General features: G+C 40.9%; 8 protein-coding genes and 3 pseudogenes across 10 annotated transcripts; 5 read left to right on the forward strand and 6 right to left on the reverse strand.

Annotated features, from left to right (window-relative positions):
• Nucleotides 1-1,528: 1,528 nt before the first annotated feature.
• LOC111478181 (16.9 kDa class I heat shock protein 1-like) lies at nucleotides 1,529-11,852 on the reverse strand. Its single transcript, XM_023122335.1, has 2 exons — nucleotides 11,246-11,852; nucleotides 1,529-1,671 (listed from the first exon to the last, which is right to left on the reverse strand). Exon 1 carries the CDS (start codon nucleotides 11,835-11,837, stop codon nucleotides 11,262-11,264), a length of 576 nt encoding a protein of 191 aa, XP_022978103.1. The 5' UTR covers nucleotides 11,838-11,852; the 3' UTR covers nucleotides 1,529-1,671; nucleotides 11,246-11,261.
• LOC111478241 (class I heat shock protein-like) lies at nucleotides 1,552-2,206 on the reverse strand. The gene has a single exon (XM_023122416.1). The coding sequence runs from the start codon at nucleotides 2,129-2,131 to the stop codon at nucleotides 1,688-1,690; it is 444 nt and encodes a 147-aa protein (XP_022978184.1). The 5' UTR covers nucleotides 2,132-2,206; the 3' UTR covers nucleotides 1,552-1,687.
• Nucleotides 2,589-3,357, forward strand: LOC111478213 (17.8 kDa class I heat shock protein-like). The gene has a single exon (XM_023122383.1). It carries the CDS (start codon nucleotides 2,700-2,702, stop codon nucleotides 3,177-3,179), a length of 480 nt encoding a protein of 159 aa, XP_022978151.1. The 5' UTR covers nucleotides 2,589-2,699; the 3' UTR covers nucleotides 3,180-3,357.
• Nucleotides 3,615-4,859, forward strand: LOC111487055 (annotated as a pseudogene).
• On the reverse strand, nucleotides 4,784-5,492 carry LOC111478205 (17.8 kDa class I heat shock protein-like). The gene has a single exon (XM_023122369.1). The coding sequence runs from the start codon at nucleotides 5,432-5,434 to the stop codon at nucleotides 4,955-4,957; it is 480 nt and encodes a 159-aa protein (XP_022978137.1). The 5' UTR covers nucleotides 5,435-5,492; the 3' UTR covers nucleotides 4,784-4,954.
• A 165-nt stretch (nucleotides 11,853-12,017) lies between the features above and the next one.
• On the forward strand, nucleotides 12,018-12,803 carry LOC111478188 (annotated as a pseudogene).
• A 536-nt stretch (nucleotides 12,804-13,339) lies between these two features.
• On the reverse strand, nucleotides 13,340-13,959 carry LOC111478221 (annotated as a pseudogene).
• A 323-nt stretch (nucleotides 13,960-14,282) lies between these two features.
• Nucleotides 14,283-15,001, forward strand: LOC111478232 (17.8 kDa class I heat shock protein-like). The gene is made up of 2 exons (XM_023122403.1): nucleotides 14,283-14,865; nucleotides 14,897-15,001. The coding sequence occupies exon 1, from the start codon at nucleotides 14,369-14,371 to the stop codon at nucleotides 14,834-14,836; it is 468 nt and encodes a 155-aa protein (XP_022978171.1). The 5' UTR covers nucleotides 14,283-14,368; the 3' UTR covers nucleotides 14,837-14,865; nucleotides 14,897-15,001.
• On the reverse strand, nucleotides 14,959-16,657 carry LOC111478164 (7-deoxyloganetic acid glucosyltransferase-like). The gene is made up of 2 exons (XM_023122312.1): nucleotides 16,096-16,657; nucleotides 14,959-16,013 (listed from the first exon to the last, which is right to left on the reverse strand). Exons 1-2 carry the CDS (start codon nucleotides 16,589-16,591, stop codon nucleotides 15,058-15,060), a joined length of 1,452 nt encoding a protein of 483 aa, XP_022978080.1. The 5' UTR covers nucleotides 16,592-16,657; the 3' UTR covers nucleotides 14,959-15,057.
• A 346-nt stretch (nucleotides 16,658-17,003) lies between these two features.
• Nucleotides 17,004-19,844, forward strand: LOC111477164 (7-deoxyloganetic acid glucosyltransferase-like). 3 transcript variants are annotated; one of them, XM_023121191.1, is made up of 3 exons: nucleotides 17,004-17,678; nucleotides 17,760-18,739; nucleotides 18,824-19,566. In XM_023121191.1, the coding sequence occupies exons 1-2, from the start codon at nucleotides 17,180-17,182 to the stop codon at nucleotides 18,722-18,724; spliced, it is 1,464 nt and encodes a 487-aa protein (XP_022976959.1). In that variant the 5' UTR covers nucleotides 17,004-17,179; the 3' UTR covers nucleotides 18,725-18,739; nucleotides 18,824-19,566. The 3 variants fall into 3 exon arrangements, with proteins under 3 accessions (XP_022976959.1, XP_022976955.1, XP_022976967.1); XM_023121199.1 differs by lacking the exon at nucleotides 18,824-19,566 and adding an exon at nucleotides 19,588-19,844 and having other exon boundaries at nucleotides 17,005-17,678; nucleotides 17,760-18,705; XM_023121187.1 differs by having other exon boundaries at nucleotides 17,760-18,878.
• A 662-nt stretch (nucleotides 19,845-20,506) lies between these two features.
• On the reverse strand, nucleotides 20,507-22,577 carry LOC111477184. The gene is made up of 5 exons (XM_023121213.1): nucleotides 22,070-22,577; nucleotides 21,675-21,971; nucleotides 21,261-21,585; nucleotides 21,076-21,174; nucleotides 20,507-20,981 (listed from the first exon to the last, which is right to left on the reverse strand). The coding sequence occupies exons 1-5, from the start codon at nucleotides 22,301-22,303 to the stop codon at nucleotides 20,866-20,868; spliced, it is 1,071 nt and encodes a 356-aa protein (XP_022976981.1). The 5' UTR covers nucleotides 22,304-22,577; the 3' UTR covers nucleotides 20,507-20,865.
• Between the last annotated feature and the right edge of the window lie 1,142 nt (nucleotides 22,578-23,719).

Consider the following 23,719-nt stretch of genomic DNA (forward strand, 5'->3'; position numbering starts at 1 on the left):
GTGTCGAGGTCTTTAATACAACGTCACATACCATCATTTTGATTCTCAAGTAACATGACTCAGATGGCATCACAATTTATAGGTGTCGTCGACCATCACAACTTACTCGATCTTGAGAACATGCCCAAGTTGATTTATAATATCGGGACATCTTAAACATCCATCCATCTATGTTCTATCAAAGCATTGGATCTTCCCATATCCATGTAATATCATTCACAACTTCATACCAGATAGTGCGTGTATGGTCCAACCTCCAACATATGGGTTGGGGTACAATACCAGCACACTCGTGCCACCCTGTACTGTCCTTGAAAACCCCATTTCAGAGGAAGTCGCTTGAAGCATTCGTCTCGCAATGCTCACTCTCATTATGACACATGTATGTGCTACATGGTAGCTCGATTAAGCCACAAGACTCAAAGGTGGTAGAGAGCTGACGTCGTGTCTGTCCATAAGGTGCATTTAGACAGTTTTGGCGAACAAACATGTGGTGTCGAAGAGAGTCCATTCGGTGTCCATTTGACACCAAAATTGACAAGCTTTCATATCACATGGACATACTCAACTTCAGAACCACACATAAAAATTTCCTCAAAATTTTGACTTTGAAAATCTAAATTGAGGCCCTACTCACTCTTCAACAAGCCTGTATGTGGCACTCCAATCTACTCATTGTCCCTATTTTACTTGCCTCAACTTCTCTTCAATGTCTATTTTGTGTAGTGTATTGATGACACATCGTCTCTTTCGATTATATCATGACACTTATTTAGGCCCTCGTATAGTTGTAAGTGTCACTGGAGGATCGCTATGTTGTTGTTACACCATGGAGGTCACACACTCAACTTTTAACTGTTACTCTCTTCGACAATATTCAACTTTAACCAGAAATGTCGATGGACTATTCAACTTTAACCAGAAATGTCGATGGACTTGACGAGGAGGACTCTGCTCAATTTGGTCTCCATTGAGTCATCACTCAGCTTTGACTACCCCTTCATGTGTCGATGGACTTGAGGAGGAGGACTCTGCTCAATTTGGTCTCCATTGAGTCATCACTCAGCTTTGACTACCCCTTCATGTCATCACTCAGCTTGACTACTCCTTCATGATCAAAGGTAAGTCACAGCTAACCTCTATGGGATTAGCCACTTCGACTTTTACAGCTATCCTAAACTTCACTGTTATCTGGTCTTGACCGCCTCTAGGAAGATCATTTTCCTACCTTACCGTTGGCCCAATACATTTAGGCTAAATCCCAAACGTGCAACTCATCCTTCTCCCATTTAATTTCTCGAGTCATTACATGAACTTTAAACCCTTCAGCTTTAAATCTCTTATAGATTTGAGACATTGGCTTAGTTGATAATTTCTCTCACGAAGGTAATTTCTCGAGTCATTACATGAACTTTAAACCCTTCAGCTTTAAATCTCTTATAGATTTGAGACATTGGCTTAGTTGATAATTTCTCTCACGAAGGCGATTGCTTTTATATTTACCCTCCTTTTCTTTATAGCCAAAGGGTTGGAACTGGAACTCAAAATATATGTACATTAGTAGGCTGATATTATTGTTTTCTTATTTGCTTACATTCCATTTTACACTAATTTTTATACACACACGCCCAACAACTTTAAACCTTCAGACTCACACATTGCAACAGAGACCAACAGAAACAAATGTTTAGCCTGAGATTTCAATGGATCTGATTTCAGGCTTCTTCTCTTTCGTCTTAGGCACCCTCACAGTGAGAACTCCATTTTCGATGCTAGCCTTCACCTCTTCAACTTTAGCGTTCTCCGGCAGCCTGAATCTCCTCACGAACTTCCCACTGCTTCGTTCGACTCTGTGCCATTTATCATTCTTCTCCTCCTTCTCTTTGCTTCTTTCTCCACTGATCTGCAGAACTCTGCCTTCTTCAACTTCTACTTTCACTACATCCTTCTTCATCCCAGGAAGATCGGCCTTGAAGATGTGGGCTTCTGGGGTCTCCTTCCAGTCGATGCGGGCGTTGGCCATAGCAGATGTCTCCCGATCAAATGGATCCCAAACATCCGATGACAATGACATGGGGTCCGAGTTGTTGCTCCCACGCCCACCCAAAAATCTTGGAATTAGCGACGCCATTTCTCACTTCTGCTTACTTGAAAGCTTCTAAAAGAATGAGATATTTTTCCTTTTCTTTTCTCGTTGGTGATGCCGAAATTAAGGCGCACTTCGGGGTTTAAATAGGACGCACTTCGGGGTTTAAATAGGACGTGGCATGGAAATTTTGAGATATTTCGTGGGTCTTCTGGTGTTTTCGTTCCCCTTTTTGAATTTTGGTTCAAAATTGATGCGTAGAAAATTCCAAAATCTTCTGGACCAATTGGGTAAGTTCATTGTTCTGTTTTTTGAATAAGCAAAGAAGCCCATAGTTGAGGCCCAATGAAACTATGGATTGGATCGGAATTACTGTGCAGAGTTGGTCCAAATCCATCCAGAACATGGTAGAAGCTTGTGGACAATCCAGGAAAGGAAGAGGGGAGAAGATACTAGAAAAGCCACGACACCACTCGCATGCTCTGTTTCTTCCTATTTAAATACCTTGATCCCAGGGGTGGAAGCGCATCGACAAACACAGCAAACAAAATTCCAATTCTATCATTCTCAACTATCAGTTTCAGCAATTCTACTATCTAATTCACCAACAAAGATGTCGCTGATTCCAAGCATTTTCGGTGGGCGACGGAGTAACGTCTTCGATCCCTTCTCCTTGGACGTTTGGGATCCTTTCGAAGGCTTCCCATTTTCGAGCTCACTGGCCAACGTCCCCTCCTCTGCTCGTGAGACCTCTGCTTTTGCGAACACCCGCATCGACTGGAAGGAGACCCCGGAAGCCCACATCTTCAAGGCGGATCTTCCGGGGATAAAAAAGGAGGAGGTGAAAGTTGAAGTTGAAGAGGGGGGAGTGCTGCAGATCAGTGGAGAGAGGAGCAAGGAACAGGAGGAGAAAAACGACAAGTGGCATAGAATTGAACGAAGCAGTGGGAAGTTCCTGAGGAGGTTCAGGCTGCCGGAGAACGCAAAAGCAGGAGAGGTGAAGGCGAGCATGGAGAATGGAGTGCTGACGGTGACAGTGCCTAAGATGGAAGTGAAGAAACCGGAAATCAAGACCATTGACATCTCCGGCTGATGTTGTGTTTTGGTTATTAAATAAAACATGTAATTTAGTAGTGTGTGTTACATTGGACAGTCGAAAAGGAGTCTGGTCGGTTGGTTGGGTCGTGTACTAAACACAGTGTTTCACATTTAGTCGTTGATGTATAAGATGTGAATCTTTTCATCTCTAATAAAAACGACACTATGAATCTTTTCATCTCTAATAAAAACGACACTATGGACCTCTAAAAGTTGTATGTTAAAATAAAGAAATTAAATTCATCAGACAGAAACTTCAATGAACATAAAGAATGAATTTAATTTCTTTATTTTATTTCAGACAGTGCACGTCCAAAGAAAAGAGTGCGATTGTGCACGTCCAAAGCTTTATTTTATTCCCGCTTTTGCTTCTAGAAAACTACATTTATGGTTAAAAATTTGTGTGATTATTGATTATACTTCTAGTACGATGACGGGGATTGGGGCTCAAGTATTGTGCAGAATGGGTCCAAATCCATGGAAGAAGTTGGAAGCTTATGGAAATCAGCTTTATACTTCTAGTACGATGACGGGGATTGGGGCTCAAGTATTGTGCAGAATGGGTCCAAATCCATGGAAGAAGTTGGAAGCTTATGGAAATCAGAAAAGCTGAAGGGGATAATGCGAGAAAGCCCAGGAAAGCTCTCGCATCTTCTGCTGCACCCTATTCAAATGGCTGAGGCCCAAGGGCGGAAGAGCATCGAAAGCAGTGGCGAAGTCATTGTACAGCTCTGATTCCAAGCACTTTTGGTGGCCACCGAAGCAACATCTTCGACCCCTGTTGAATGAACGTTTGGGATTCTTTTGATTGGGATTCTTTTGAAGGCTTTTGAAGGCTTCTCGTTTTCAAGCTCATTGGCCAACGCCCCTTCCTCTGCTCGGGAGACCTCTGCTTCTGCCAACACTCGCATCGACTGGAAAGAGACCCCAGAAGCCCACATCTTCAAGGCAGATCTTCCAGGGATTCCTCCTCCTTAAAGTTGAAGAAGGCAGAGTTGCGCAGATCAGTGGAGAGAGGAGAAGAATGATAAATGGCATAGAGTGGAAGGAAGCAGTGGGAAGTTCATGAGGAGATTCAGGCTGCCTGAGAACGCGAAGGTTGAGAAGGTGAAGGCGAGCATGGAGAAGGGAGTTGTAACAGTGAGAGTGCCGAAAATGGAAGAGAAGAAGCCAGAAATTAAGTCGATTGACAGCTGTGGGTAGACAATCTTCATCCTGACAGGCAGCCCATGTATAGATCAATTCGCATAGGAATGAAGTTCACCTGTCTTGTGTTCTGCAATGTGAATTGACTTTGTAATCGAACATGAAAAAGGTTTGTTTGGGTGCGTGTGATGAAAATGAAAACAATGCAAGTTATCCGGGTTGAATGAATTTTAAATGGTTTCAATCAGATCCGGCCGAGTCGGATTCACAACATAACAGTGATACTAATGGAATCAGAGAAAATCAGATCAATTCTCTTACTGATGATATGGTTGAAGGAATTCAAGAGTAGAATGGAATAAGCACTATGAACCAAATTCTTGATTTCGAGCACAATTAGAAACTTAAAAATTATTTAATTACCATATATTTTCTTTTACACATTCTTTTTCATAGATCATAAACAAAACCGAAACAGCCCACAAAAAGACCGGAAATTACAAACCCTTTTCTTCATCCTTTTCACATTGAAAAACATTTGTAGAAAACATCAAAATCAGAAACCCACCCATTTCAACGACTTACTTCTGCCCGATCAGGAAGGAGCAGAAGAACCAACCGTGTTTAACCAGAGATCTCAATGCTCTTGACTTCTGGCTTCTTCACTTCCATTTTGGGCACCGTCACCGTCAGCACTCCATTCTCCATGTTGGCCTTCACCTCTTCTACTTTCGCATTCTCCGGCAGCCTGAATCTCCTCATGAACTTCCCACTGCTTCTTTCAACTCTATGCCACTTCTCGTTCTTCTCCTCCTGCTCTTTGCTTCTCTCTCCGCTGATCTGCAGAACTCCCCCTTCTTCAATTTCAACCTTCACTTCCTCCTTTTTGATCCCCGGAAGATCCGCCTTGAACATGTGAGCTTCTGGGGTCTCCTTCCAGTCGATTCGAGTGTTGGCAAAAGCAGAGGTCTCACGAGCAGAGGAAGGGGCGTTGGCCAGTGAGCTTGAAAATGGGAAGCCCTCGAAAGGATCCCAGACGTCCAAGGAGAAGGGATCGAAGACGTTGCTCCGGCGCCCACCGAAAATGCTTGGGATCAGCGACATTGTTGTTGGTGAATTAGAGTGTAGAATTGCTGAAACTGCGAAATAAGACTGATAGAATTGGAATTTTGTTAGCTGTGTTTGTCGATGCCCTCCCACTGCGGGGATCAAGGCATTTAAATAGGAAGCACAGAACACGCGAGTGGTTTCGTGGCTTTTCTAGTATCTTCTCCTCTCTTCCTTTCCTTGATTTTCCATAAGCTTCTACCACCTTCTCCACAGATTTGGACCAACTCTGCAAATAATTTCCGCCCAATCCATAGTTTTATTGGGCCTCAACTATGGGCTTATTTGCTCGTTCAAAATTATGGGCTTCCTTTGTTCCAAAATTTAGTTCTTAATCCAGTTACCAATTGGTCCCGAAGAGCTTGGAGTTTTCTACGGCTTCCGTTGGAGCACCAATTTTGATCCAAAAGTCAAAATGAGGGTTTACATATATGAAAAAAAAGAAAGAAATGGCTCCTCCTTCGGCCATGATACATGGAACAACGATGATAGCTACAATGACGAACGAAGGGTCATCGATGTTAATGCGATACATCAACAGGACACTGTCTCTTCCTCGCGACTCTGAAATCAGCGGTGCATCTCGAGTGAAGTGACCAGACGAGTTGCGGCAAGTCCAGGAGAAGTGTCGTTGGCTACCAGCAACGATCATGGTTTTGATCAGTGTCGACAATAGCCTTCGAAATGACATTCGTTTGGCATCGGTAGCAACCCGGTTAACTCTGAGCTCGAATGCCCACTCTGTTCCGACATTAGACCCACAAGATTTAGCAATTTTAGTCACTGTCCTATATAGATAATCAAGCTCACGAGGTGAGTTTGTTTGAAGTCAAGGATTCATAATATTCTCCATGATTCTTGGAGTTTTTAGTTACAGAATTGAACCCCTTTGGAGTAAAACACTAGTTTTTTTAATTTATTAGATATCAATACATGTTATTGATATGTGAATTTATGTTGTTGTGCATTACAAAAACAAACTATGAGACCTGTCTTTGTCTATGAATTTCTGGTAATATAATTAGTTACAAAGGTTATCAAAAGAGGTGTTGAAAGTCACTACACAAGGCGTGCTAGTGGGATCGGAGTTTTAATTTTGGTCATATATTGATGGTCCATAGTTTTTTCAAAATTGATTCACAAAACATGCATAAATATGAGAATTCATATTGATATATGGGAACAGTTTTCACACTTGGAGACAAGTGGATAACTTGAACATATTCTCAGTTTTCTCTGTTTGTTTTTTTTCTAACAGGTTCTCACAATAGAATGCAATTCTCATAAAAAATCAACTAAAAGGATAATGTCCAAATTACACCAACATATTAAGAATAATTTGATAAAATTAGTGTATGAAGTATTGATTGTAAGAACTCCTACTATTCCAAAACAAAAAAAAGAAGAAGCATAAGGTGAAGTGTATTGTAGCAAAAAGAGGATATAGAATTTGAACGTAAGGTGGTGATAGTGAATAGTAGAGGGTGTGTGAGTGTGCCTACAAATGTTGTCCATATGTCCTTCCACTGTCCATCACCAACCCACCCAACATCCCACTCTCTTCTCTTGTCTTCGAGTTAAAGTCCGCTTGGAATGACTAAATTTACAAATATGAAAGGAAGTTTTGTAATAATAAGGGGCAGAATGATGGGGAAATGGGGCCTCCCATGCTCCTCCTCACTAAAGGGACACACTTTGTTCCTCCCAGAAACATTATCAATTCCTGTCTAACTAACACCCACACATGCACCAAATTAATTGGTCACACCCACACTATCAACTATCAACTATCAATTAATAATAATAATTTGAACATATTCTCATGGTCATAAGAGGGTTGGATATAATTAAAGAACCACCACACAATGAGATAAATGGTCAACAATTTTTATACTTTTTTGCAGAGGTGAAATGAATGTTTTGGAAGCTTTTAGTCATCAAAATCTTCTTTGCTTTAAACTAAATTGTTTTGGAAGATTTGATTTGATTTCCAAAGTTACAAGCCTTCCATCATGCTCATCAATACCGCAATCTTTCTTCCTTTCTTTACCCACAAAAAATAATAATGAAATAAACCCAACATGTTGGGTAACCCTAAGGATAAAGGAAATCTAAAAAGAATTTTAGTCAAATTCAACAAGTCTGTAAAACTCATTTTTAAGTCCAATTTTAGTTTAGGTTTATAAAATTATGGAGAAAAAGTGAATTACAAAACAAACAAACAAACAAAGAGTTACAACACTTCCTTGCATAAAGTGGTAGTTTAAAGGGGAAAACGTACTTGAGATGCAGAAGCCTTGCCGGAAAGTTTGAGATGGGGAGCGGCGGAGGGCGGGGGGTTTAATAAATAGAAGGGATTAGTAGCTAAAGGAGGCATCCGAAGGGATAGCATGATCCAAAATTACGTAGAAGAAATTGAAGGATATAGATAAGTTGGGATCAATGCGATCCCTTTGGATGCTTCCTTTAGTTCCACACAATAGCCTTTCATCTTCTTTCATCTTCATCCTCTAACTCGGTTCCTAGGGGAACACTTCAATATAAAAAGACCCACTTTAGTGCTTAACCAACCTTCCCTCCCCCTTTTATTCATTTTTTTTATTATTATTTATTATTATTTATTCTCTCCCTTTTAATTATAACTAAACTTATTCTAATCCTTTAATAAGTATAAAAAAATAAATATATCAATACTTAACTTTATTTTATTAATTTTAACTACCTTTAAAGAGTTTTATTAGCGTGCACGTTAGTGAAAATTAAGTGAGAGTGTAAAAATTACTAGCACTTATTTAAGATTGGATCCAAGTTGATATAATTTTTTTTTTTAATTTCTTTTATTAATTAATATTTGTTAATAAAAATTATATATAAATTTGATCCTAAAACTTGGTTTGTCATGCGTACTTTTTTTCTAATACGGTAAAATTTAAATTCAATTTTAAAATATTGTCTTTTAGTCACTAAACTTTGTTATTGACATTAATTTTATATATATGGTCAGAAATTATATAATAATCTTGAAAAGAAAGAAAAGAGAATAGATTTTGAGGTTTCCCCCTTTTTGTGTACAAGGTGTTGGTGGAATTTAATGGGTTTGAAAAACATTCCAATTTTGGGAAAATTAAGTTTCGTTATTCCCAATGCACTCAACCCGTTTGTTATTTTTTCCAGAGAAGGAAGAACAGGAAGAGAAAGAGGAATGGCATGAATAGGCAATGGAATTGGGTTTATAATCCATGTGATTATGTTTGATTACGTTGAGCCAAAAAAAACCCAAAACCCATTTCATTGTAGTATCTTATGGAACACACATAGTTGTAAGTCTCATTATTGTTAACAAATGAATGTTTTGTTTGTGTGATGCAGGGCATTCAGGCTTAGTTGTGCAGATGGGCATTAATAGTGGAATTTATTTTGAAAACTTTTTGAGTAGAGAAAAGAAAGTGACAAAAATGGTGGTGTGATGGGTTTTTGAAAACTTCCTCCATAATGCACAATGGTGGGTACCTTATAAATGGTGCACATGGAAAGGTACCGCCACAGAAAGAGACTCTCATCCCCTCCCCTCCCCTCCCCTCCCCTTATTGCATCTTAATTTAATCTCAAAAACACTCTTCTTCTAGTTTGTTATTCCACTTGGGTTTCAGTGTGGTTTTGGTTTCAGTTTCTGTTTTCTCTTCATAGACGATGATGATGATGATGTATGGTGCTAGATTTTGTCCACACTACTGAAGCCCAATGGACCACCAACCCAGACTGCAGGCTTTTGCTCACAAATGGGTGCTATTAAGACCCCACACCCACCATAATAATAATAATAATGCATCAAAACAAGAAAAGAAAGAAGAAAACCAACCCTTTTCTGCCTGCCGTATACTGCCTGCTCTCATGACACAAATCAAAGCTAGGCTTTGCTTTCTGCTCTCATTATTGCCCCATTCATGTTCCTCATTTTTCGGACATAATTCTTATTTCTTCCCAGGCCTTGTAACCCAGTTGGTGGTGCATAAAGGACCATCAATATTTCAACCTCCCACTGCTTTTTCTTTCATTTTATCTTTTATTTATCTAAAATTATATCATGAGTTTTACCATTTCAAAGATTCACTCCAGTTGAAGTTAAATATAGAATCACATATCCATCTGTGCTACAATATTAATGTATGATTAAGTGATGGAATAATTGGCGATTTAGTGGTCCAATGTTATGTACAAAGATAAAGGCAATGAATTGAATTCCACTGATAAGCCTTTAATATTTGGAAGTAAGACATCTGGACCACAAATTATATTGGTTGGAGGCATCCTCTTGAATGTTTCTTGGAGTTTGTTAATATAGATTTCTTGCTAAGCTATGATGCCTCAAAATTCATAACTTTAAGTCAGTCCCATTGTCCTATTTTCTTGCTGCAACTCTAGGAAAGGCAACCCAGTTTTGGTTGTCTTTTACATCATTACAAACAACAGACGCTATTAATTGCATAAAACTATGAAACATTTTACAGTTTTGATCTGTAAGCAATAAGCGTTTTATGGGTGAACTTTCCCCCCATAGCATTTCACATATTGAATTGAGTAATTATAGGGTATGATTTGAGTTGAGAGCTAAATGTGTATTTCCATAATCAATGGGTATAATTCAAACATCACACAAGGCTGCATGTGATTCCACAAAAAGGGTTTGGTTTGGTTTGGTATGGTATATATTAGAAAAAATGATATGATCATTTGAAAATCTTATAACCAAATCATATAATTTATTTACAAAACCACAAATTGGAGACATGTTTTGATGGGCATCAAGAAAGCATAAGCGGGACATTCGGTGGCAGCCCTGTTACTCAAAAGAATCCATTATTGTCCCTCTCAGGTTTTCTCCACCAACTTTGATATGGTGGTCCTTATTTAGGGATGCAGACACCCAAAAGGAAAAGGAAAAAACACGAAAGGTTGTCCATAAACTTTGGCTGCTTGGAAAGCTTGCAAATTTCCTTTTGGTGCTGTCATCGCCATATCTTTTACACACACAACCTGACACTGTCTTCCCCATTTCGGCCTAGTTTTGATGATGAATTATAGTTCAGTTATGGAAGGATGAAAATTTATTAGCTTAAGTTTCTAGATTCGTCCATGCTTTTTAGTATTACAACAACAAATCTTACCAAATTATTTTCACAAAGATCTTAAAATATAAACCTTTTTAGTTATAAACGTGCTAAAATCGTTTCAAGCGAGCTAATTCCACCCTTGCTTTTCCAGACAACCAAATATTCTCTGTTTTTTGTTGGGTTAGTTTAGATTATATTATATGAAAAAGGGCATGACACTATCTTTATTAATTAGAATAAAAAGTATAAGCACGTGCATGTGCATGGCCCCGGCAGGGTGCTAGCCAATTCGGAATGCTCTGAGATCCAAAAAAGAAAGAAAGCCCAAATAATTGGATTGGATTTAAAGCCCACCTCATTACATGAACTGAGTCAGTTGCCTCACCTTCGAGCTTTGAACCTCTTATAGACTTGAGACATTGATTTAGTTGATAATATCACTCATAACAATAATTTAAAAGGAGTTCAAGCCAATTGCTTTTATGTTCAACCCCATTTTCTTTATAGCACGGGTCAAACACATGAACACACAAACAATCAAAGGGTTGAACACAAAATATACGTATATTAGTAGGCTCATACTAATGTTCGCTTATTTGCTTATATTACATTTTGCACTAATATTCATACACACACCCAACAACTTCAAACCTTAAGACTCACACACACATTGCAGCACTTGCACACAAACAGAGACCAACAGAAACAAATGTTTAGCCTGAGATTTCAATGGATCTGATTTCAGGCTTCTTCTCTTTCGTCTTAGGCACCCTCACAGTGAGAACTCCATTTTCGATGCTAGCCTTCACCTCTTCAACTTTAGCGTTCTCCGGCAGCCTGAATCTCCTCACGAACTTCCCACTGCTTCGTTCGACTCTGTGCCATTTATCATTCTTCTCCTCCTTCTCTTTGCTTCTTTCTCCACTGATCTGCAGAACTCTGCCTTCTTCAACTTCTACTTTCACTTCCTCCTTCTTCATCCCAGGAAGATCGGCCTTGAAGATGTGGGCTTCTGGGGTCTCCTTCCAGTCGATGCGGGCGTTGGCCATAGCAGATGTCTCCCGATCAAATGGATCCCAAACATCCAATGACAATGACATGGGGTCCGAGTTGTTGCTCCCACGCCCACCCAAAAATCTTGGAATTTTGAGATATTTCGTGGGTCTTCTGGTGTTTTCGTTCCCCTTTTTGAATTTTGGTTCAAAATTGATGCGTAGAAAATTCCAAAATCTTCTGGACCAATTGGGTAAGTTCATTGTTCTGTTTTTTGAATATGCAAAGAAGCCCATAGTTGAGGCCCAATGAAACTATGGATTGGATCGGAATTACTGTGCAGAGTTGGTCCAAATCCATCCAGAACATGGTAGAAGCTTGTGGACAATCCAGGAAAGGAAGAGGGGAGAAGATGCTAGAAAAGCCACGACACCACTCGCATGCTCTGTTTCTTCCTATTTAAATACCTTGATCCCAGGGGTGGAAGCGCATCGACAAACACAGCAAACAAAATTCCAATTCTATCATTCTCAACGATCAGTTTCAGCAATTCTACTATCTAATTCACCAACAAAGATGTCGCTGATTCCAAGCATTTTCGGTGGGCGACGGAGTAACGTCTTCGATCCCTTCTCCTTGGACGTTTGGGATCCTTTCGAAGGCTTCCCATTTTCGAGCTCACTGGCCAACGTCCCCTCCTCTGCTCGTGAGACCTCTGCTTTTGCGAACACCCGCATCGACTGGAAGGAGACCCCGGAAGCCCACATCTTCAAGGCGGATCTTCCGGGGATAAAAAAGGAGGAGGTGAAAGTTGAAGTTGAAGAGGGGGGAGTGCTGCAGATCAGTGGAGAGAGGAGCAAGGAACAGGAGGAGAAAAACGACAAGTGGCATAGAATTGAACGAAGCAGTGGGAAGTTCCTGAGGAGGTTCGAGTGCCGGAGAACGCAAAAGCAGGAGAGGTGAAGGCGAGCATGGAGAATGGAGTGCTGACGGTGAGAGTGCCGAAGATGGAGGTGAAGAAGCCAGAAATGAAGAGCATTGAAATCTCTGGCTAGGAGGAGGGCGAGTGTTCTGCATCTGCCCATGTTGGCGATGAGTTTGTATGAATGTTGTTAAATGTGAGTGCGAAAAGATGAAAAAGGATGGATGTTATCATCTAAGTAATGGAATGTAATCATGTTTATGTTTATTTTTATAAAAAAGGATGGATGTGATGTTATCATCTTAGTAATGGAATGTAATCATGTTTATGTTTATTTTTAGTTTGGAAGTGTGAAAATTTTGAATCGGTGAACATAGTTCATCTTTAAATGGAATTTCAATGTTATTGTATTGTGGAGTTAGTTACTGGCAATGTTTGAACTCTCATAGAATCAGTTACTGGCCCATGTAAATCCGTTGAAATGCAAAAATGAAATAATTCTTTGTGGTGGAACAAAATATCTCTCATTTCCGTCTTTTCAATACACAAATGTATAACTCCCCAGGAATTTCAATTGCGCTTATATTCATCACTGTAGGAATTGGGTTCAAGCTTTCCCCAGCCCCTTCTCATCAATGGACTCCTGACGTAGACTTACTCAAACAAGAGAAAGAAACAAACATAAAATTCTTTAGAGATATTACAATATGTTCCCTATGGTAACTGGGTTCATGAATTATGGTCAACAAACAGTACGAGCTGCAAGGTACATTGGCTCTAATGTTTGAACTCTCATAGAATCACGTCCCAAACGAGACCTACAAACAACTTCACAACATGTTCGATTACAAAGTCAATGCAAACAAACCTTTTACAAAGTCAATGCAAACAAACCTTTTACATGTTCGATTACAAAGTCAATGCACATTGCAGAACACAAGATAGATGAACAATTTATCGAACTTCATTCATATACGAATTGATGCAAACATGGACAGATGTCAATCGACTTAAATTTCTGGCTTCTTCTCTTCCATCTTTGGCACTCTCACTGTTACAACTCCCTTCTCCATGCTCGCCCTCACCTCCTCATGAACTTCCCACTGCTTCCTTCCACTCTATGCCATTTATCATTCTTCTCCTCTCTCCACTGATCTGCAAAACTCTGCCTTCCTCAACTTCTACTTTTACTTCCTCCTTCTTAATCCCCGGAAGATCTGCCTTGAAGATGTGGGCTTCTGGGGTCTCCTTCGGGTGTTGGCAGAAGCAGAGGAAGGCACGTTGGCCAGAGAGCTTGAAAATGGGAAGCCTTCGAAAGGATCCCAAACGTCCAAGGAGAAGGGATCGAAGACGTTGCTCCGTCGCCCACCGAAAATGCTTGGAATCAGAGCCATGGTGATGATTTTCGAAACGGGAAGTTGTAGACCTGGAAACTTTGTATCACTGCTTTCGATGCTCTCCGCCCTTGAGGCTTCAGCCATTTAAATAGAATGCAGCAGAAGATGCGAGAGCTTTCGTGGGCTTTCTCGCATTACCCCCTTCAGCTTTTCTGGTTTCCATGAGCCTCTACAATTTTCTCCATGGATTTGGACCCATTCTGCGCAATACTTGAGGCCCAATCCATCATCGTACAAGGAGTACAATCAAGTAATTGAATTTAACCATAAATATGTAATTAGAAAAATCGATAAACAAAAAATAAAAATGGAAATCCCAATTCCAATTCCAAATAGATCGTGAAGGTTGGAGAAGATTCCGGAAGTTTCTACATTTTCTACGTTTCCTAGAAGTCTATTTAAAGCCTTGGATGTGCACAATCAGCTAACAAGAAACGAAGTATAAACTCGTTCAAACATCCACATCTTTAGCACTCTTTTTACAAAGCCATCAACAGCCAACAAAACCATGGCCCTGGTTCCCAGCATTTTCGGTGGCCGCCGGAGCAACATCTTCGACCCCTTCTCATTGGACGCCTGGGATCCTTTCCAAGGCTTTTCACCGGCTAACGTGCCTTCCTCCGCCCGGGAGACCTCTGCTTTTGCTAACACTCGCATCGACTGGAAGGAGACACCGCAAGCCCACATCTTCACAGCCGATCTCCCTGGGATCAACAAAGACCAACTCAAAGTTGAGGTTGAAGAAGGCAGAGTTTTGCAGATCAGTGGAGAGAGAAGCAAAGAACAGGAGGAGAAGAATGAGAAATGGCATAGAATTGAGCGGAGCAGTGGGAAGTTCATGAGGAGATTTAGGCTCCCAGAAGATGCCAAAGTTGAGGAGGTGAAGGCCAGAATGGAGAACGGAGTTCTTACTGTGACAGTACCGAAAGTGGAAGCGAAGAAGCCTGAAATCAAGTCCATTGAAATCTCTGCCTAACTTTATTTATTGCTCAGTTCTGTGTTTGTCTACCCTGAAATGTTCTGTAAATCTCTACGGTTATAAGTTTTGTTCAATGTGTCTGGAAACTCGACTTGGGTTTCCCCCTTCTCCCACTCATGTAACGAGAAGAAAGAAAGCTCTTTTATTAATTGTGGTTGCATAGCTAATTTGGGTCACAATATTATTCGAAGCTTACAACATACAGAAAAATGAAATGCTCAGTGAATGGCTTCTCTCTGCTGTCGGCAAAGCAATCGGATATCGTTAATCATCCGCTCCAAATCACGGAAGGATGATCCACCTTCTTCCACACTTGTCTTAGCCAATTTTGCAGTCTCAATAACAGAACCCATCAACTCATTTCTCCTGTTTTCCATCACATCATTCACCATCTGTGACACTGTCTCTCTGTCGCAAACATCCTTCATGTCCACTCCAATCCTCCAAACCTCACTCACGTATCGGCTGTTCGTCTGCTGGTCCGCAAACTGAGGCCAACAGATCATTGGCACACCGGCGACTATGCTCTCTAAAGTAGAATTCCATCCACAGTGAGTCAAAAACCCTCCAATGGCTTCATGGGCCAACACTTCCTCTTGCGGCGCCCACTCCACCATACACCCCCTCTCCTTCGTCCCCTTCTCCAACTCCTCCAGAATTCCATTTTCCCCATCTTCTCCGGCCACCGAATTGGGCCGCACAACCCACAGAAACCGTCTACCGCTATTCACCAATCCGTGCCAGAACTCTCTGAATTGACCGTCCCCCATGACCACAACGCTACCAAAGCTAACGTAGATGACAGATTTCGAAGGCTGAGCGTCCAGCCACGCCAGGCAGCTCCGATCCACCTCCCAAAGGTTGTTGAAAGACTCCGATCCGAATGGAGATTCTTCACCGGAAAGCCTGGATTTTAGGAGACTGTGGAGAGGTCCGATCGCGTAGATATTTGGGCACCGCCTTCGAAGACCTGACAAAATGGGTCCTTCCAAGTCCTCAAACGTGTTGAATATCAGAGAGTGGGCTTTTAAGCTCTGTATGGTTTGGGTGACGCCGTGTTGAAGAGTTGGATCAGATGGGTCTTTGAGTCGGCAGAAGCTTGGGAGATCTCTGCATCGGAGAACGTTTTCCATTCCAGTCACGCCGTCGATCATTCTATCCATGTCTTCTTCTCCTGAATTTCAAGGGAAATCAATCAATCAATTCACGCAACAGCAAACAAATTGGGGGGAAGTGGAAAATGGATGGTCGATCACCTTTAATTGGAAGCTGACCATCTTCAATGAGCATGGGAACAAATGAATAAGCCCAGAAAGAACAAGCGCTAATGGTCCGAAAACTAAATACGGGGATCTTAGGTTGAGCGTCAACGTCAACGATGAAATTGAAAAGGCCGTCAAGAATTATGCAGGTGGGGTTCGGACCCAATTCACCGGAAAGCAGCATCTGGGTGAGAAGTGGCTTGGTGACGGAATTCAAACGACGGATCAAGTCGGAGAACATGCCGAGGGTGCGATTTTGGGGCGTTAGGCCGTCGGTTATGGTTCGAAATTGGAAATTGGGAAAGCGAGAGAAACGAGATAGGATGTCCGAGTGGAGGGTAAGTTTTTGGTGAATACGGTGTATGTTAAGGAAGGTGATACGGAGGCCGGAGAGGGAAAGAAGCTCGGCGAGTTTGAGCATGGAGTTGACATGGCCTTGAGCCGGGAAGGGGAAGATCAAAACGTGAGGCACGTCTCCTTCTTGCTCCATGGGTTTCTACCTACGGTCTGCTGTGCTATTTCCCACCCCATCAACTCAATTTATAGCTCATATTTCTTAAACCATTACTTGGGTTTTGGAAAAGTGGAAGACTTGGAGGTTTACCAATTTAAACAACTTTCAATTCCATGACTTCAAATTTACCCTACACTTTCAACAAATGGGCAATTACAGCTTTGTAGTTTGTTAGATTGTGGAGTTCCATTTTTAAATTTGTTTATTGATACCAGTAAAAATCTTTTCTTGCATCTTTTTTCAAGATGGCTAACTAAAATAATCTACTTGATGAACTTTTATGTATGAATTCGTCTCTTAATATTTATGTTACAAATTATGAATTGTCAGATTGTTTTCACAATTTATTTTAAAGAAAAATAGCCTTTGAGTTGGCACTCACTAAAAGAGGGTTTTACTTTGAAGAAAGAACTGAGTATTGCACAGAAACTATCAACCAATAATCAAGCTTCTAGATTCTTGTCAGGATTCTTATCAAGAAGAAAAACGCATACACTCATACGCCCACACACACCCACCACAAAAAACAAGCAAACCAGAAAGAGAAGCCGGTCAGAATTAAGCATGGAGCAGGAAGAAGCAGAGCCCCATGTTCTGATGTTTCCCTTTCCAGCCTTAGGACATGTCAACCCAATGCTCAAACTTGCCGAACTTCTTTCCCTCTCCGGCCTCCGAATCACCTTCCTCAACATCCACCGTATCCACCAAACCCTCGTTCTTCACACAAACCTCCAATCTCGTTTCTCTCGATTTCCCAAATTCCGATTCCAAACCATCACCGACGGCCTTCCCCCTAACTACACCGGCGGCTTGACCAAGCTCTCTGAATTGACTCACAGCATGGAAGCCGTAACCAAGCCCCTTCTCAGACAGATGCTGGTCTCTCGTCAACTGGGTCCCATTCCGACCTGCATAATTCTTGATGGGTTTTTCAGTTTCATGGTTGATGTTGACGCTGAGCCTAAAATCCCAGTTTTCTGTTTTCGTACTGTCAGTGCTTGTTCTTTTTGGGCTTATTCATCTATTCCCAGACTCATCGAAGATGGTCAGCTGCCTGTGAAAGGTAATCAATCGACAATCGATTTTCCAATTCCCCCATTCTGCTTGCTGCTGATCGACTTAATGGATTTCCATTGAAATTCAGGGGAAGAGGACATGGATAGAATGATCGAAGGCGTGGCTGGAATGGAAAATATTCTCCGATGCAGAGATCTTCCAAGCTTCAGCCGAGTGGGGGACCAAACGGATCCGATCCTTCAATACAGCGTGAACCAAACCATACAAAGCTCTAAAGCTCACTCTCTGATATTGAACACATTTGAGGACTTGGAAGGCCCCATTCTATCTCGTCTACGGAGCCGATGCCCAAATGTCTACGCAATCGGACCTCTTCATGCCCACCTGAAATCAAGACTATCCGGTGAAATAACTCGGCCGGAACCGGAGTCTTCGAACGGCTATTGGAAGGTGGATCGGAGCTGCCTGGCATGGCTCGACGCTCAGCCTTCGAAATCTGTCGTCTACGTTAGCTTTGGAAGCGTTACGGTCATGGGGGATCGCCAATTTAGGGAGTTTTGGCACGGATTGGTGGATAGTGGGAGGCGGTTTCTGTGGGTTGTGCGGCCCAATTTGGTGGGCGGAAAAGATGGGGAAAATGGGATTCCAGCGGAGTTGGTGGAGGGGACGAAGGAAAGGGGGTGTATGGTGGGTTGGGCTCCGCAAGAGGAAGTGTTGCGACATGAAGCCATTGGAGGGTTTCTGACTCACTGTGGGTGGAATTCGACATTAGAGGGAATAGTGAGCAGCGTGCCAATGATCTGTTGGCCTCAATTTGCAGACCAGCTGACGAACAGCCGATACGTGAGCGAGGTTTGGAGAATTGGGGTGGACATGAAGGATGTTTGCGACAGAGAGATAGTGGCTCGGATGGTGAATGATGTGATGGAAAACAGGAGAAATGAATTGATGGGCTCTGTTATTGAGACTGCAAAATTGGCTAATACAAGTGTGGAAGAAGGTGGATCGTCCTTCCGTGATTTGGAGCGAATGATCAACGATATTCGATTGCTTTGGAGGAGACGCATAAAGAGGTCATTTCCACCCGCTTAGCATATTTTTTTGTTCATTATATGTTACCAAACCATGTTGTAGCTTGGGGCGGCTTAGTAAGGATTGTGCAGAAATGTAATTTTCAAAGAATTTCTAATTTCTTCCATTGAGAATGCAATTGGAATGGAACCCAAGTAGCCATGTGTTGGGCAAACCTGTTTTGGTCGTCTCCTACATTTGTCCACCATCTTTAATGGACACATGATCCTCCATTACATTTTTCAAAGTAGGAGCAAAGTCTTTAGTCTAATCTTTGGGAGAAGAAAGTTTTGTTTACTCAAGCATGAGTTGGACCTCATTATTGGAATTAGACATGACTGGCCAAAGGTGGCACGGGAAAGTGTTTGTAGTGATGGTAGACTTAGAATTAGGTATTTCGAAGGATGATATGACTATGGGATGGTTGGTGATCGCTCAACAAATTCCACACCTAATATCTTAACCAAACGACACAAATAGACTTCAAATGCTTCCAGCTTGAATCTTTTTCTGAAATCTAGCTTAGCCTATTATATTGGTTCATTTCTCAATTATTCCTACAATTTAGGCTTTAATTATTACCACAAAATCACTGTCTTATTTTAATCTTCTGGACAGAGAACTGATGGTTGTTGGTTCCAGAATTGTGAATGATGAACACAACAGTGAGCTCTTTGTCTTTGAGAAAAATGTATCTCCAACAAGAACGCCAAATTGCTTTATTATCTGATTAACAAGAAAAGTTAGATCAAGTCAATTGCTTCAAGTCCTTCCTTTTCAGTTGTGAAGCTTGGGCTTATGAATACTTATGATCCTTTCTGTATACAATATTGGACAGTCGCCTTTTTTCTTTCACCTATTGATATCACTTTCATGAATTGTAGTGGCTTGGCTTGACGAGGGTGGCAAAGTGGATGGTAAGCAAGGGTCATAACACAGTGGGCGCAAACCCAGATGACGATAGCATCAGAGGAGTTCCCCGTGGCATTGCAGTCTAATTTTTCCTCTTCTACTCTCTTTAAATATCTTCGAACACTACCAACAGACACAACACAACACAACACAACACTGTTAGATATGAGTAAGATTCTCTTTTATACTTAAACGACCCGTTTATCAAATCACATAAAATTTGCACATCTTTTGCTTTTGCCTACTTGTGAAAACAGTAGAAAAGATAAGAGTGAAGGTTGAGTAAATTTCACATCAAGCTTTAAATCTTCATTCTGAAGCATCACGACTGGACAAGCTTTTGATCAAATCACTGCTAGAATTATGCATAAAGAAAAGTGGACTGTAGTTAGATAAGATGGATTTGAGCATGAAATGCAAGAATTTCACACTTTTGGTTGAGTTGCTGCACCAGTTAGAGTGGAGCCTCTATCAAGAGCAGCAGCAGCAGAAGATAAGATAAGATAATATAATGCTAACATGTGATAATGTCTTGTTTATATAATGTGGATTTGGTGTTTGTTGAATAATCTGAAGCCATTATTATAATGAATGTTAGTTACTGATTAATTTAGATATATGCTAACAAAGTTGAAACAAAATCCAAGATCCAGATTGAAGTGGATGCCATTCATGTCGAGTACAGAGGACAGCCCCATTGCTCCAACATAAAACTATTCATAGAAACGTACGGTCGGCGTGGTCGCATGGCATGGGAATGGCCATGCTCCCAATAAGATTGTCTATTGTTTTGGGGGAAAAAAGAACATATATTAAATCACAAAGTTAAAGATTCAAACTTTAATACTAACCAATGTTTATCAACAAATAAGAAGCTCTTGCTTCTACACATAAATCAACAAATAGTTTATTTATATTAGAAGGGTCTATAGCTATATGTTTCAATTAAGAAACCCACAAAAATTATTACAATATCTCTCTGTCCCTAAGTCCCCACTTTCCTATAATTTACTCTTTCTTTCTCTGTTTCCCCCCTTTCTGATGAATGAACGCTGCATTTTTACTCTGTTCTCCATCTAATGAAACCTAACTGGTAACTACAAACCTGCAAACAAATCCTTTTTCCATCTTTAAGTTACAACCCTTAATTCATATCTTTATTGTTCCCTATTCTAAAAGAAAGAACACTTCAATCTTCCCAATGAAAAAGCACTTTTTTTCTTTTTCAACTTTCAGTAGTTTGGTTTGCTTTAGTATGTCCACTCCTGAGGAAGAAGAAACTCATGGCTTTGGCCTCTTTCTGCCGGCCGGGAATAACTCAGCCTCTGCGGTGCGAAAATGGCGTTTCTTTGAGCCATTAAAGCTTCTGAAGAAAATAAAATATATAAAAAAAAAAGAGCTCATTAGCATATTACTATTTAACAGATCTCGAGATGTTTGAATTGTTTCAACATGCTCACCGTAGCTCGGTGGAAGGCGGCGATTTGACGTCATCTGGGGAACAGATCGGTTGAAGTCCTGAACGTTCTTCCCTGGAAGCAGAGTAATCGAGCCACAGTCTGAAGAAACAGAGCAAAAGTTAAGAATCAAGTAAAAATTCGAGAATCCGAAATTCCCAATTTGGTAAAAGAAGAAACAAAAGTACCTGCTCTTTTGCGAGATTGTGGTGGGTTGTTGTCGTATCGGCGAGGCAAGAAGACGCCAGTACCTGTGCACTCCTTTTTGGGGGCCGATCCGCCGCCTTGGTAGGCGGCAGATACAGCGGGAGTACTAGGCTGAGAAGGGTTTCTCCGGTGATGGGGATGCAGAGAAGGCCAAGCGGATTGAGGAAAATCCACAGCACGAACAAAATTCCCATGTTCATGGTGAAAATCTCCCCTTCGGCAATAGATCTGTTGATTCTCAACCTTCACTTGTCTCCCCCAGTTTAAACAGCTTTCCTGTTTATTAATCGGAGGCTCTGTTCCGAACTGAAAACAGAGGAGAAAACAGAGTTACACGATTACAGATCAAAAACAGAAAACAAGGGAGTGAAAAAACGAAGCTAATTTAACTTCACCTGTGAAGGGTGCGAATAAAATCCAGCGTTTCTCATGGATGAAGCAAGCTTTGAAGAACTTTGAGAAGGACCAATAATCCCATCTCTTTGAGTGTTCATTTTGAGTCTCGCAACTTGCCCTGCAGCAGCATAGATAAGATCCCAAGTGTCTTCATCGCCGCCGAAAGGAGTGGTCGGAGGAGACGGCGCCTGAGACGGCCCGTTTGGGCTTCCTTCGCTCGACACCGAGCTCCAAGCCGACCAACTCCCAAACCCACTAAGAGTAGACTGGGGAGAACTAGCCATGGGCGTCTTAGCCTGAAGAAAAAGAAAAAAAAACAGAGTCGCCGGTAAATGAAAAACCCATTGAAGAGACAAAAATGGAGTGAATTAAAGAAAAATCAAAAGATGGGTACTTGGGGCTTGTGGACAGAAGCAGGTTTCAGGGAATCACGAAGAGTGGTGTGAGTAAGGCGGTGCGTCAACGCGGCCAGAAAGTCGCCGTCGTGGTCGTTGTCGTCATCGGCAAGAACAGATCCGAGGGGGGAATGAACAGGGGAGGAGTTGAAGTGATAAGGGAAGTCGGTGGGGAGGTTATGGTGGTCGGACAAAAAGTGGGGAGGGAGGGAGAAGTTGGAAGCAGAGGCCATGGAGAAGGAGAGAGAAAGGGAGAAACGGGGAATTGGGAATTTTGGAGTGAAGAAGAAGGGGAGGGGGGGGATTTAATAATTGGGAGTGGAGGGAGTGAGTTGAGATTTGAAGAAAGAGAAGAAGAAGGAGAAGAGGGACCCAACAAAAGAAGAGAGGGAAACAGAATGTTGATGACAGTGTTTGCTTTTTGTTTAAGGTTTCAGGGTTACTTTGAGACAGTTCAAACTATGAGAGAGAAATGAAGAGAACAGAGGATTTCCACTCTCCAATTCCAATTCCAATTCCAATTCCAATTCCAATTCCAAAGAACTCGAATCATTCAACACTCCTAACCTCAAATATTTGTCTTTTTAAACCTGATATCAATAATTCCGGTTAAGAATCATTTTATTAATAAAGAAAACACATATAAGAATGATTAAGATGAATAATGAGAAATGATTTAGCCGTAATCATCTCCTTATCCACTCCTCCAATAAATTTGGGTTATGTATCGTAGGAATATGATATGAATCCCATTTCTTCCCCCCTAATGGTTGGTGTAGCCATAACCAACACTTTATTTAATATTTGTTTCCCGTCTTATTGGTTTGATTTTAAGATTAGATTAAGCTAAACACAACCTATTCGGTTGTATTAGGAGTTGACTAAGCATCTGAAGTAGATTGTTCTATCGCTAGTTGGATTAAGGTAAGAAATCTTTTAATTGGATAATTTTTTAAATTGTTAGATATATATACATGTATTTGCTCTACAATCTCGTTAGACCTCTCATATGTACAAAGTGATATGATATTTGTAAAATAAAACGGGGGAGATGTTCATTTGTGAATGAGTTATTTATACGGAAATTCAAAAGTCAACTAAAAATATTTAAAAAAAATATATAAAATGAAAGTAGACACGAAACAATTTAAATCTAAAATTTAAAAAAGAAACATAGAAACTTACACAATAATTGTGGAAATATATAATATACTAAAAATAATTTTTTGTTTAAAAAATTGAAGAAAGGAGTGAAGGTTTTAAAAGCAGAGGATATACGCGTCACAGGAAACCCGTGAAATGTTTGAGAGCGCAGTTAATGTTTCCGTCTCAGGACAGAACAGAATCTCCACCGTAAAGATTCGGTAGCTTAACTGTCATCAACTACTGGACGCCGTCTCTCTTACTTTCCCCATTCATTGCCCGGACTTCAATCATTCTATTAATTACAGATAATAAGTTTCCCGCCACCAGGATGAAAAAACGAAAATTATTTAAATACAGATATTAATGTTCATGTCAGAGAACAGAACAGAACAGAATAAATTTGGTATTTTTGGAAATTAATAAAGACACAGGCCCCAAAAGAAGCTCCAAATGGCGACCTGTTCCCCCCACCAGAATTTTTGTTTTATTAATTAAATCAAATA

This window comes from Cucurbita maxima, unplaced genomic scaffold (genome assembly GCF_002738345.1).
Source record: "Cucurbita maxima cultivar Rimu unplaced genomic scaffold, Cmax_1.0 Cma_Scf00001, whole genome shotgun sequence".
NCBI classification, from domain to species: Eukaryota; Viridiplantae; Streptophyta; class Magnoliopsida; order Cucurbitales; family Cucurbitaceae; genus Cucurbita; species Cucurbita maxima.